Below are 14,501 nucleotides of genomic sequence, written 5' to 3' on the forward strand. Positions count from 1 at the left end.
TAAAACTTAGTCTTGACAAACATTTATATTTTTATCTGAACTGTGAAAAGGGATTGAGTTTAGAGAATGTTTTATAAGTTAAATGAAACTTGAGTTTTCCTGCTTACAGATGTGATGGGGAAGAGGACATGGAGAAGTAACAGCAGTTCAGTTCTAACTTGCCATGCATGCCAGTGCTGTTTGGCAGCCTGATTGAACAGTGCCTTCCCCTTCCATTTAAATCCCTGACCATAAGCATTTGTGTTACTATATGACATACAACATGGGGAAACTGCTCTGGTTGTAAAACAACACATTTGTTGGGCTATTTTTCATTTGGATCAGTTTCTCTGCTGGTGGAGAGAGCTGGGAGGCTGTTTGCAGCTTGAGCCAAGTTACAGCCACAGAAGCATCAACTAAAGCAGGGACAGTTGTGAAAGGTTTTACTCAACTGTAACCTGATTGGAAGTATGTGTTGTAGGTGAGAGAGACTAAATTTTTGTTTTTCTTAGTCAAAATTGAACCTGTAGGAGTGGGATGTAATTTGGATGCTCTTGAGTGACAGCAGTTTGGTATGTGCTTATTCATAAAGTTGTGAAAACGAGAAATAAATCACAGAAGAGTGTGTGCAATCTTATTCTAGCTCTAAATGCACAATCTGACTACAAAGCCGTTGGATGCTGGCAGTAAATAAAAATACTGAGTTCTCATTTAGATACATGTAGGTGGAGTGCAGTTCTTAAATTTTCCTGTTGAACATTTTAAGGAAGCATGATCTTTCTTTACAATAACTATTTTTAAGAGGAAAAAAAATCTTGTTGACTGATGGTTGCAGTGTCTTTTAATCGTTAATGTACGTATATTAATCCATAAGCTGTCCGTTTACCTGATGTTGGTTTTGCTGAACAGAAATTCAGAAATTGGTTTTGGCAGGATGAATGGAGAACCCATTGAAACAACATAACAGCTGTATCCAAGTTTACTAGAAAAAAATCCTAATCTCTTATTTGTTTTTTGGTGAACAGGAATTCAGAAATTGGTTTTAGCAGGAAGAATGGGAGAAGCCATTGAAACAACACAACAGTTGTATCCAAGTTTACTAGAAAGAAATCCTAATCTCTTATTTGCATTAAAGTGAGTCTTCAAATTATACAGATGTGTGTTTATAGATGGCACAGTACCTTCTGAGACAAGACAGTTACTCATTTAAAGCTTTCACAAAAGTTTATACAAAGTTAAGCAGCGCTTTTTAGAAAATGTGTATATTTCACTTTTTTATGCTCTTCTTATTTGCTACATGTTTAACTAGGTTTTGTCATCAAGGTCCTGGTTTGCAGCATAATTCACATCTCCCTGTAGACTTGTTCTCTAGAACTAAGTTCTGTAGTTTTTTAAAATGAATTTTAATCCATTTGGGTGTCAAGTAAAACTTAAAATGGAAACTGATACAGTACCACATTCAAGAAGGTTAAGAATTCTGTTGGCATAAGTTAGTCTGTTCCTCCAAAGGGGTGACTGACTTTAAAGATCAGTTTAAATGACCTGTTTCATTCCATGCCACTTTACTAGAAACCTCTGGCTAAAACTGTGGAAATTCCATAATCCCAAAGAGTTCTCTTGGCTTCCCAGGCACACAATAGTCACCTTCATTCTGGAAATTTTACTTGCCAACTGCGCTGTTCTCCAGAATTTTGTATCACATTGCAGTGTTTGAATGTGGAAAAATGTGTTATCTCCTCTAAGAACAAAGCACTTTAATTTTATGTTCAGTTAAGTAACTTGGAATGTGTTTGAAGTCTGTCATGCTCAAGTGCTGAACAGAATTCACGTGATAGTACTCCAGACTTAGCACAGAATTCACAAAATGCGAACATTTTGATGAAAGACTTCACTCAATAGCGTCAATTGTATGTTATCTTTCTCTCAATCTGTCTTTCTAAATTTTGCCTGTTCTATTGAGGCTACTGAAGCCTAAAGCATAAAGCAGGAGTTCTGAGCTTCCTTAAAGTCCATAGTAAAACCTCCTTATCTAAAATGAAATTGACAAAGAGCAACAGCCTCTAAAGGGAAGGTTTGTATGGGAGTTTGCTTTTCAAGTTGTTTTCTAGTGCAGATGTTTAATGTTAAGAGTTACCCTTTAATGCTTAGTTTTGCAGACAGTCAAACTCTGTTCTCATTTACTTTGAGAGAAATGACAGACATGATAACATAACAACATATCTTTCTCAAGAAATAACCTTGCCCCTGCCAATATAACAGTTAGAACAAGGAAATATGGTTTAAATCTCTAAACTTTGAGGACTTAGTGACAAAGGCTGTCCTCCAAGGATAATATTCCTGTTCTCCTCCCTCACAAATTTGTAATTGTGTATTTTTGGTGGAATGCTCCAGAGCTTATTGACGATTGGGTTACTGACATCCAGCATTTTGTTGAGTCAGACTTGCTCTGTATTTAACACTAAAATAAAATCATTGCTATCGTTGGTAATTTGAAATGTGTAAATGGTTTTATTAGCTTAACTTTTTGCCTTTTGTTTAGGGTGCGCCAGTTCATAGAGATGGTGAATGGTACAGACAGTGAAGTGCGGTGTTTGGGAGGCCACAGTCCAAAATCTCAAGATAGTTACCCTGTTAGCCCACGGTCATTCAGTAGTCCTAGCATGAGTCCCAGCCATGGAATGAATATTCACAATTTGGCAACAGGCAAAGGGAGCAGCACACACTTTACTGGTAAGTTCACGTGGAGGATCGACCACATAGGTTGGGGCATACCACACCATGTGGATTTTTTTTGGTTGGTTTGTGGGGTTTTTTTGGGGGTTTTTTTTGGGGGTTTTTTTTTTTTTTTTTTTTTTTTTGGGTTGTTTTTTTTTTTAACTTAAGATTTTATGGTGGATGCTTTGTGTAACAGTATAATTTTAATGATTAAAATACGTGATTTCCAGTCACTGGGCAGACCAAAAGTTTCATCACATAATTTTTGCACGTGCTTTACTTCTTGCAAAATAGATTGCTACCAGTTTCTAAGAAGTGCTTCCCTCTGGGAGATGGAAGGTTGTGACATAAATTTCTGTTGTCCTTTTGATGATAATTTATGACTTGGGCAAGATGGTTTAAATCCATTAAGTAGTGTATATGATCCATTTCCTGTGGTGTCGATGGAGAAGTCAGAATACCTGTGGTTGAGCAGGAAACACCAGAAGCTGGGTGTATGGTTGGGTAAAAGACATCCTGCTGGCAGCCACATTTCAGTCTGCTCAGTTGAAACATTTCTTAGAGCATTTAGATAATGGGAAATCTTCCCTGGGAAGCCATGAATGTTCAGAGCTGCCCCAAGCTTATGGGAAGGTGCCTTCCAAAGCGCCCCTGCTGAGAGGAAGCTGAGCACGTTAAAATGGTAAGACTCTTAAGGTAGCAGAGACCATCAGCTTTCACTTCTGTTTAATTTCCAAATCCAAACTAGAGCTGATTGGGGGTGCTTCATTTATTTTTTTTTTCCTCTGGAATGGAGTGGAAAGCCAGTGTAGCCTGGCCATCGTAATTCCTTCTGCCCGTGGAAGGACAACAGCAGCTTCGCGTTTCTTTCTGCTGTGTCAAGAGAGTGCCATCACATGTGCCAGTGGAGAGCCACTCACATTTTCTGGTTGTTCTTCAGGTGGTTATTGGGATGTATTGTAGAAAGTACCTGTAACTCTTCTAATTTTGAAAATAGAGGCAGGTTGATGAATGTATTATTAGAATTGATGTTTGGGATTTTGTAAATGGCAGCAGCTGTTTTCTTTATAATAAGCCCTTCCTGTGACCTGTTTTATTTTAGAACATACTAGGGAGCTCTTGGTTTGATGGAACTGGCAATTACATGTTTGCTTCAAATAGTAGTTTTCCTATTATATTTTAGAAGGGTCAGAAGAGATTTTAGCTAGGCATTGTAATTTCACAATATGGTATAATTTTATTTAGCAAAGCACAGTATTAACAATTAAAATAATTACATGGTGAAGGAGGGAGGTTGTGTGTAAGTATAGCAACATGCAAAGTATTCAGCACTGAATTCTACTGCACATTTATCACAAGAATTCCATGATCAGGAATTAGTAATGTTTGCTTCCATTCATAATGATTACAGTGGCCTAGAAAAGATTTTGAATGCATCCATTCTAAAAAGCTCTTCTACATTGGTGCAGTTTTCTGTGTTACCAGTGTATTAGTACAGCTGGAAAAACCTTCTCGTGTCTGTGTTCATACCTGGTAAATAATGCTTAACTTCTGTACTCCAGAAGCCTTAAAGGTTCAAATACCTGAAACATGGAGGTAAAATACTTGAGTTTGTGTGACAAATTCAGCATACTTGTTCCTGGTCAGTAAACACTATACTTACATCATTTTTCCTACAAACTTACCTGTAAGTACTGCTTCATGGCTACAGTGGTTAAAACTTTCTTTCAGGGTTTGAAAGTAGTTGCAGTAATGGAGTAATATCAAATAAAGCGCATCAGTCTTACTGTCACAGTAAACACACAACCACCAGCTTGAATGTACCAGAGCTCAACAACATAAATGTATCAAGATCACAGCAGGTTAACAGCTATTCCAGGTAAATAAACTTTAGATGCCTCTAAATTACATTAAGGCTTGTGTTGTCCACATGTTTGCATTGCAGGGAAGAGTTTTCAGTGGGATTTGATGTGGTTGATTTTTTTTCTCCGAAGGGCATTGAAACACGGTGTAAGGGGCCAACAGCTTGTGATAACTCTGGTTGTTTTGACAGTTCAGGCTCAATAGACCTTTTTCTCCTTTTGGGTTAAAGAAATGAAATGGACAAAAGTAAATTATGTTGCTTATAGCTATGGTCAGTTTTGAAGTTGCATAGTGAAGGTTAATTAGCTCTTTGGCACTTAGGATTTTAATTTGAGCCACTGACACTGATTTGAGTGTGTTGCACGTAGGTAATGAAAAGTTTTCCAGATACTGTCCATTTGTGGCAGTATCTGCAAAGTAAACACAATTGAGATGCATGTGAAGTGTGCATTCTCTTTCACTGTATACACCAGGATTGTTTGCCTATGCCAGTCACTGTCACAAGTGCAAACACGTTCAATTCAGTGAATGAAAATAAATCTATTAATCAGGGTTAATATGGTTATTCATAACCAGTAAATATCAGATAGCTCTAGGTTGTGTGGATGCAGCAGAACCTAACTTGATGTGAAATGCAACAGCACTGAGCTGCATTGTCCAAAATGGATTCCCAAAACTACCGCATAGGATGTGATGATGTGGTGGTGATGACCAAAACTATTTTAGTTGGATGGTGATAATTGGGGTAAAAAGGTAAGAGTAACAATTTACCTTTTAGCTTTTCAGAGTTTCTGTTTGCATCAGCAATTGCCTCTGCCAAAAGGCTGGCAGTGTCCAGGCAACTTGGAGATTTTTCACGGAGCAAGGCAGTTCCTTGGCTGTGCTGTTGTCCAGTCAGAGAGGCCTTTTGGTTTCCTTCCTCAAAGGAAGCTGAGTATTTTTGGTTGCTTAGAAGCAAGATATGAAACTTCCAAATTGAATCTATTTGGTCTTGACAGAGGTTTAAGGTTGCTGTTCTCCATGACGGAATAGAACAAGCTAGGATGCAACTGTCAGCAAAGCTCAGTCCCCAAAGCTGTGCTGGCATTTTCTAAAAGCACTTCTGTGAGCTGCTGCAAGCAAAGGGTGGTGAGGAGTTGAATGCTCTGCATTTGCCACTGAGTGTCTCTTCAGTGTTCTGGTTTACTCAGCATTTGCTTTGGGGTTTTCTTTTTTTGCTTTTCCTCTGTCGTTCCACAGAGTAAATAGGAGAAGGCATTTTTTGAAATAATTAGGTACCTAAATATGGTCTTTTCAAAGTAGGATGTATATTGATTTAACTATATTTTTAATTTATAAATATTAATTATATATTTTTTTTAAAGTGACAGTAGTATATTTTCTCAATGCATTTTCTTCAGCTCTGTGTACATACAGTTATATAAATAAGGTAAGAACTTTTTGGTGTGTATTTAGAAAGTGTTATATTCCTTACTCCTGAATAATGGGGGACATCTTTAGTTTTTCAGTATCTGAAAATACTATTTTACTGACTACTAATGTTGAGACAGCCTTAAAAATTTCCATGGTGCTCTGGTATCACCAGTTACTATCGAAAAAAAGTGTGGTCTAGCTCGGTAATATTTAACAGCACCTTTTCAGTAGCTGAGGAAGTACTGTGATGAAGTTGTAAAGATAACCTAAGTACTTAAATATGAGTAAAACATGTATTTATTACTTTCTTTTCAGCAATGATGTAGACATGGAAACAGATCACTACTCCAATGGGGTTGCTGAGACTTCATCCAATGGCTTCCTAAATGGTAGTTCTAAACATGATCACGAAATGGAAGAATGTGACACAGAAATGGGTCTGCAGTGATATTTCTTACATTTTTATTAAGTGATGGCAACAAGGTTATGTTTTTACTTGCAATGCTTCCCAACTTGAAAATTAGGGTTATTAGCTCAAATGTTAATTTTTTTGTTTTGTTATTACTAGATGTAAATTTTAAAACCACTGATTTAGGTGGTCCAATATCAGTGTGAGAACAGGGGAAATGGGTAACTCATGGCTACCGAAAATAGCATCAATATCTAAGGAAGTACCTTTGAGAAGAAACACCCTGTTGGGTAGCAGCCTGTGTTTGAGTTGGCAGATTGCCTCTTCCCATTCATGGTTCTCATGGCATCTTTGTGCTTCACAGTAAGCGTAGAAACTCTAAATCTCTTATATTGAAGAATGCAAAGTGCTAATACTTAATGCTTGAGAGCTGTATTTGGGAAATGTAAAAAATGAAAAATTAAGTTTTTTCCCATGTTTTCCACCAAAAACCCCACCAATTTATATAGTTGGGGGCTAAAAATTAACTTTGTTTTACTTAATTTGCTTTACACTCTGTCATGGCTGTTGATGTTGGTAACAAATGAGTATTTAAATCCCCTCTGCTTGCCCTTTGTGCAGCTGCAGAATTGCTATTCAAACAATTGATTTAAGCAGATGTCAGTTAATGTGTAGTTTAAATGAAATGTGAAACTGGAGACCTTCAGAATGCAGCAGTGCGTGCAGAGGTCTGTGAGCGCTTCCCAGTTCCGGGGCATGTGCTGCTGCTGCTGCTGATGCCACAGCTTTGCTGGGAAATACAGGTAACTGTTGAACAGCAAATGTCATTCTCTTAACAGCCCTGCAAGGAGGAATGCAAGTTGCTATTTTCCCTGCATTATGCTCTGAAACTGAGACCTTACTTCTGTGACAGAAAACCCAAAACTGGTCCTTGCTCTCTTGCAGCCTCTTCTGCAGAGACTTGCTATGACAGACATGCAGCAGCTGCACAGGGCACAGAGGTGTTTGTGGTTTTTTAATGTAGTTGTCTGCTGCCTTTGGAAAGGGATGTCCTAGATTAGGCTGAGCTAGGGACAAGTACCACTACCTGAAGACTTGTGGGTGCTTCATCTACACTGTTTACACCCCCCAGTTTCAGTCTGGTGGTTTTTCGCTTCTTGAAATACTTATATATTCTCCTTAGTACTGTGTATGTAAGGTTAATAAGTAGGCAGGTATTTTCCAGAGGTGATACACTTATATCTAAGGGGAAAAAAAGTGGCCAGTTAAAATTCCTTTTTTGAAATAGTGGTCAAAATACATCACTAAATAGCAGTGTTAAAGTCAGAAACAAGAGTGGATTTGTAATTGAACAGTCTATCAAAATGCTCATTTTAATACTTGATTCCATTGATGAAAAAAGACAAGAAATGGATAAATGCCTTTTTTTAATGTGGTGCTTTAGGTGTAAATTTTAAAAGGCAGAATTTTCAAAGAAGCCAAGTGTTTTATTATTCATAAGCTGCATCAATCTCTTTTAAAATCACTAGTATTGGGGAGTATTGTAGGAAACAGTGAAGAAATCAGTTGTAGTGTTCTGCTTGATTACGAAAGGAGCCTGAAATATCCAAATTATTAACATGTGTTCTACAAGAAATATGAACAGTCTAAATGATTGTCTTGTAGCAGAATCCATCATGGCTGTTCAGGAAGTTCAGCATTTTTTACCCTCTATTAGCAGTTCCCGATTCCACGTATCCTTAGAAATGCAGTGCCCAAGCATTAAAAAAGAACTGTATGGACTTTCATTGTTGTTTTTTAAACTCCCTTAAAATTTTAGGGTAAAATCTGGTTTATCTTCTAGTTAGTTTAAAATCACCCCTTGCAAGATGAACAGCATGTGCTGACAGCCTTTGCCATTAGTGAACTGGGTCTCTTAAATGTTTACAAGGAGCACTTCGGCAGTGCTCAGTTCAGGAGTACGTGGGGCCAAGGTCTCTGGCCTGACCTGCTCTGTCTCTGGGCAGGCAGCTGTGTTTGAGTGAAACCAGTGCAGAGTCCCTAGATCCATAGGTTGTTACCCTCGACTCTGTCAGTGGTGATGATGACGCTATCGTTTCTTTAGAAGTAGATTCAAGTCAGTTAAGACGCCAGCTATGTGGTGGCAGCCAAGCAGCCATTGAAAGGATGATCCATTTTGGAAGAGAATTGCAAGCAATGAGTGAGCAGCTAAGAAGAGAATGTGGCAAAAACACAGTGAACAAGAAAATGCTCAAGGTATGTTTAACCTTCTTGTAAGGGTGAATAACTGTGCTGCCCAGAAGGAATGTCCCACAGCATGCTGTGCTGGAATACTGTTCTGCTTTAACTTCTGCCATTTTTTGTGTGTCTCAGAGCAGTATTCTGGTCAGCTGTGGTGTAGCACTGTCTTCTTTCTTGTCTGTGTAGCACATGCACAAGGAAGATAATTTAGTGCTGTTACACAATTAAACACAGAAATTAATTTAGCACTTCCCTTTCTCTCATTTCTGACCACATAACTTGGCCTCTTGAATTGAAGTGCTGTTTTTGTCTCTAATGATAAGTGAACCGCAAGGGGATTGGTAGAGATGCCCAAAATGTGCTGTCATTAGTATTCTGCATGTTAATTAGTTTGCCTTGGTTTGAGACTGCTTTGGAAAAGAATTCCCTGGCCAAAGACTGCATGCAGTTTTCAGTCTGTTTTCTCTTACCCTGTCACTTAGTAAAATAGTGCTACCTTTTGCCTTGCTCTTGGGAAATAACACTAAATGGAACAAGTCCTGTCACAATTTCTGTTTCTCTTTTTGTATCAATGGACACTGACAGTCACCTTTGTGATTCTGAATCAAAATAGTTGAATAAAATGGTCCTTCTTTCCACTAGTAGCTTATAGCTGTGAGATACAATAAAAGCCATCTTCCCGCAGGATGCATTCAGTTTACTTGCATATTCCGATCCCTGGAGCAGCCCTGTTGGGAACCAGCTTGACCCGATACAAAGAGAACCAGTGTGCTCTGTACTGAATAGTGCAATACTAGGTAAGTGCGGCCTGCTGGCTGCCCAGGGTGCTCGGGGTGCCTCCCCCTTGTCCCACACAGGTGGCCCAGCTGCTCCTCTGTAAGGAAGGATAGCAGTGTAGGGTACGTTCTTCTGGGAAGAAAGGGATTGTTTTGGGGGGTACATAAAATAACAGGTACTTTTCTGCTGTTACATTCAGAACAAAAATGGGCCTGTTCAATAATGGTGCTGTGCACAGTCACTTTGTTGCTCCTGCTTTGTGTCTTGCTCTTAGAGCAAACTTCACAAATGAATGATTTAAGTAGGCTTAAATGTCAAGTTTTCAGTGCATTATTGTGAAATGATTCAGGTTTTTTATCTGCCACTGTGATTCTTTTTCAGAGACTCACAATCTGCCAAAGCAACCCCCGCTTGCCCTAGCCATGGGACAGGCGTCACAGTGTCTAGGATTGATGGCCCGGTCAGGAATTGGATCCTGTGCGTTCGCCACAGTGGAAGACTACCTACACTAGCTATGCATTTTGAAGGTCTGAAAGGTGTTGTGGCATATTCAACATGGAAAGTAGACCAGCTCTGCTGACTGGAATTTGGAATTTTAATTATGTACTAAGGACAAGTCTGTCGCTTTATGTTGCTTCCTAGTTTACAGCATGATGCAAATGATTTCTAACTTAGTGTTAGGAGAAAATTTCCATCTTTAAACCTCTTAGACAACTAAGAGTTGAAAATATCACTGGTAACGTCAGACATCCAAATTGACAAGTACCAATCCTTTGAACGATTGTCCAAAACAAACCAAAAATCCTGCTACCTTGTGGTGGGACGGAAGAATAGAAAACATGGATGTATTAGCATGTGGGTGATGTAAATGTCAAGCAGGATGACTTGCCAACCTCCACCCCCATTGTTACATAGTTCAATCAGTGTAATTTGCAAAATGCAAATGGTTTGGATATATAGTGTTGATGGGAAGAAATGATATTTTTTAATGTGTACTGTAAAACTTGAATTACTCAGGAGCTGAGTGAATATGTTTGTTGCTACTTACAATCCCAACCTGTTGATCTTAGTAGTTTTTTGTTTTAACATGGTCTTTTCAACTTTGTTTCCTTGTTTAACTACAGACAGCTTCTGTTGTGTAGGCTCACCAGTTTAACTGTTGTATTATAACAGTATTACATGTCAACACAGTGTGGTTATGACCTATTTATATAAAAACCAAATATTTAGTCAATTTACAGTCTTAATTTAATCTTTGTACACCTTGCATTTTTAAAAGTGCTTAAATAGTACTATATTGCAATAAAATGTAGTGATATCATAATTAACCAGCCATTAAAAACTTACATCTACATCCACAGTAGCACGGACTTGGATGCTACATTTTCTTGTTCTAGTGTTCCATCCTAGAGCAGCAGCCCTTGCGGCGAGCAGAGTGGCTCATCCCTCAAGTCGGGGTTGCCACTTGCCTGCAGGAACTGGGCTGGTGGAAGTGAAAGGTTTGCCATGTTCTTGCCACACAGTGAGTCTAGCTAACAGTGCAGGAAGCTTACTCAGGACTCCCTGCAGATGGGGAAAAAGCCCTACTGCTTGACAAGTAATCATCAGGCTGGAGCAAAAGTGTCCTGCTGTGGGAGCCGATTTAATGATTCTGCTCTTAGGGCACAGCCTTTCCTTAGAGATGCAAGTCACTGAAGCAGCAGGAAGAATTGCCTGCTGTAAGGAATGCAACATCCACAACAGTAGGTAAAACATTGCTCATCTTTATTCTCTGCATGGGCATTGCCTCATGGAGGCAGCTCAGCAAGCCTGGTCCTAGCACCAGCTGTTCTACCACACTGGCCGGGCTGCTCTGTAGCTCCCCCAAGAACTTCACGGAGGGGAGAGAACAGGGAAGTCTGATCAGGTACAGCTTGGTACCTTCTGATGGCTGGAGCTCAAAGCAAAGTGACAGTGAAGGGGAGAAAAGACACCTCCGTTGTGTAGAGATCAACTGTCAGTAAAAGTCCTTGGCAGCATCTTCTGAAAAAGCTGTCTTTAGACTCCATTTTTAATCTGTGTTGCCAGCCAACGTTTCTTAAACCTTGCTGCTTTTTCCTTTTTATCTTGCCCTTAAGAAAAAAAAATAGCTGTTAAGTTACCATTTTTCTTAGCCCATGTGCTGGAGAAGCAGCTTGACTGCTGCAGCATTTTGGAACAGAACCACCACCTCAAACACTGATAAACTTCCTAAGGTATTTTGTATGCCCCAGGTCCGTTCCACTGGCCAGGAGTACCAGCTTGCACCAGGCCCCTTCAGGTGGGGGGCACAGTGGTGCTTTCAGTGATGGAGCGCAGATGGAAAGCAGCCCTGCTTGCTAAGGATCAGTAATTTTTGCCTCTGGTCTTCAGGAGTCTCACAGACTGTTGCAGGTGTGAGACTGTCCCCATCCATTATGGAAATTAGGAGAAATGGGTGCTGTTTCCCTGTGCTCACATAGATGTTCTGGGATCTCAGTATCCCTGCTTTTAAGTGTGAGATGCATCTGAAATGCCTTCCAACAGCTCAGAGACTGGAGGCTGAAACAACAGCTACTGCAGTATTTATTTCACTGAGCAGCCCCAGCTCTAGGACAATAGCTGTTTCTTAACATACCAAAAACAAAGTCATTTTTTTTTCAGCTTCTGTCTCATACGCTGTCTCTGGGGGTGTGCTCATGACACCGCTGAGGTTGCAGTTCCCTGCTGCCCTTCCCTTACCTGGCTACGTGCTTGGAGTTAAGAGTATCATGAGCCACGATGCTCTAGCATGGAAACCATGCTTTTATTCAAGGGTACTTTTAACCACATACCCATAAAATAGTACCTACTCCGACTTTCTATACTCACCCCAAGACTTGTCCACAAACTGAACTGCGGCTTTTTTCACTGGATCTTTCTTGTTTGCAAGGGAAAAAAATTCATTTGCTGAAATGGAGACAAGTGTTAATCTTGGAGTTTAAGCCAGACAAGACTCAATACAGACCCAGCCAGGAAGAAGTGCTTACCCTGTACACGGTTGGTGTGTGGCCCATAGAGCTGAGCATTTAGAAAGTCTCTGGCAAGCTGCTGGTGGAGGCCTGTTGCACTGTGGTCTTTTAAGCACACAGCCATGTAGTTTCCTTTTGTCCTAGTCAAAGAGAGATGTACATCCCTGTAGTGTGGTTACAGAACCCAGAACAACACACACTGCTGTCAAGCTTTGCTGCTTGAGCACAGCAGCACCCAGTGCTGGTTTCCAATACTCAGATGAGCTCTGTGGCAGTATTAAAAAAATAAAAAACTGGATCAATACTCTCAAGCTGTTGTCATATGCCTTTGTGTGCCCCAAGTAGTTTCCTGGGAGTCTGGAGCTCATCCTACCAGAAGCTAGGGCAATTCCTCTCTAGGGCCATCAGAGACAAAGCAATAAAGAGGAGAGAGAAAAATAGATTTAAATGCAGGAATTCAGGGCTCAACCACCCCACCTGTACCAGCACACAACACAATGTGTACTGCTGTGCTTACGACTGCCCAGTTATCTCATAGCAGTTATACATACAGCATATATAAAAATTATTTCTGTTATGTATTTTATATATATATGCACACATATGTAAGTATGCTAAACCAGAAGACATTAAAGGTGCTTTTAGCACATAAATACGCTTTCAATCAGAGGAAGGACAGGCGGAACATGAAGTGCAGAAGAGGGTACAGCCATGCAGTGACAGAACAGCTGCTGTAATGCCCCTTCCCACACAAGGCAAAATCATCTCCTCCTACCTGGCACCCTTGTTCCTCTTGCCTTTCTTCTCCTGCACTTCAGCTTGGCCTTGCCCTTGGGCCTGGCCTTGTGCCAGCTGTGCAGCCCCATCTTCAAGTTCTTCACCTAGAGTAACTTGCAAACAGAATTTCCCAAACATTACAAATCAAAACCAGTCAGTGAAACAGGAACAGGACTTAAGCAGCATTTTTCAGAAGCACTGACTAGGAAGAACAGCTGTAAGAGGGAGGGGAAGAAAAACGCTCAGAGGAGCAACCCAAAGTATTGCTACCCAGGTTTTCTCTTCCTTGGCATCAACAAAATGGGATTGATCACGCGACAAAAATTCAATGCAACACAACAGCTATGGGTAACCCATAGAGGGAAATCCAGCTCTGGCTTTAGTCTTGCTTCATTCTCAGCTCATCTTTTTGTTAAGCCAATACAACAGATCTTTTTTAAATAAAAGCAAGAAAAAGTAGCAGTTACACCAGCAGCATGTGAGGTTTGGATGAGAGAACTGTTTAAATAAAAGATTTTTTTGTGAAGTACTTCGAAGTACAGATGAAGCAAGAACAGCAGTCATAAACACTCTAGACACTTGATTTTGTAATTCTGAGTTTGAAAATACTTAATATTTTACAGATACTATTAAACTGTAGTTTGATATAGAAAGTATTGAGGCAATTTAACAACTCTACCCAAGAATAGCATGTATAACTTAAACAAGGGCTAAATACTAATCCACCTTTGCTAATCCTTGCTTTTTCTGCCATAGCACCTGTCCATGATTTCCTTGAATACTTCAGGCTATTTAACTGAAATCACCACACAGCAAATTACTTCTGTAAAAGGCGCAAGAATTAGATCAAATGTGACTTTAGATTTTTCCTGAGATATTTCTTATCCTTGGAAAAAGACAGTCTGGCCAGTCTGTTCATGTTTAAGACTTGGAAAAGGTCTCTTTACCAGAGCTCCCACTGCATCTCTGGCACAGGAATGAACTCCTGAAATACCAGATGTGCACGTCGTTAGCAAAGCAAGCTGTAGCATACCTGGGTCATCTGCCGCAGCATGCTCTGCGGGCCTGGGGAGCAAAGAGAACGCAACGGGTTACTCTTCAATTCCCACTCCCTTCGTTTACTAGAGCCATGAAAGCCCCTGTTTCCAGCCCGGCCTCCCAGGCCAGGACCCGAAGGGTCCCCACGGGTGGTAGATGCGGAGACAGGATCCCAACACCCACTGCCGCCTCCGCTGGCCCCCTCACCGTGCGGACGCATCCTGCAGCTCCTGCAGCACCGCCTCGGGCAGCAGCCTGCGCTTCTGCGGAGGAGAGGGGGG

The 14,501-nt window shown here is 40.4% G+C and overlaps 2 protein-coding genes across 3 annotated transcripts in view; one reads left to right on the forward strand and one right to left on the reverse strand.

The window, feature by feature from the left end:
* RANBP9 (RAN binding protein 9) overlaps positions 1–10,631 on the forward strand; it is a 30,620-nt gene extending 19,989 nt beyond the window's left edge. The window contains exons 7-13 of one of the 2 annotated variants that reach the window (XM_017730675.1): positions 1,005–1,113; positions 2,519–2,709; positions 4,426–4,573; positions 6,286–6,407; positions 8,484–8,635; positions 9,306–9,417; positions 9,779–10,631. In XM_017730675.1, the coding sequence (XP_017586164.1) occupies positions 1,005–1,113; positions 2,519–2,709; positions 4,426–4,573; positions 6,286–6,407; positions 8,484–8,635; positions 9,306–9,417; positions 9,779–9,909 (965 nt within the window). In that variant the 3' untranslated portion in view covers positions 9,910–10,631. The remainder of the gene's footprint in view (positions 1–1,004; positions 1,114–2,518; positions 2,710–4,425; positions 4,574–6,285; positions 6,408–8,483; positions 8,636–9,305; positions 9,418–9,778) is intronic. The other variant, XM_017730674.1, reaches the window with a different exon arrangement.
* A 513-nt stretch (positions 10,632–11,144) lies between these two features.
* Positions 11,145–14,495, reverse strand: NOL7 (nucleolar protein 7; the record flags this gene model as incomplete). Its single annotated transcript, XM_017730676.1, has 6 exons — positions 11,145–11,508; positions 12,266–12,343; positions 12,424–12,545; positions 13,181–13,295; positions 14,216–14,247; positions 14,428–14,495. Coding segments are annotated over 6 exons (489 nt in total), but the record flags the coding sequence as incomplete, so codon positions are not given.
* Positions 14,496–14,501: the final 6 nt, after the last annotated feature.

The sequence above is a fragment of the Corvus brachyrhynchos genome, unplaced genomic scaffold (assembly GCF_000691975.1).
Source record: "Corvus brachyrhynchos isolate BGI_N302 unplaced genomic scaffold, ASM69197v1 scaffold43, whole genome shotgun sequence".
NCBI lineage: Eukaryota > Metazoa > Chordata > Aves > Passeriformes > Corvidae > Corvus > Corvus brachyrhynchos.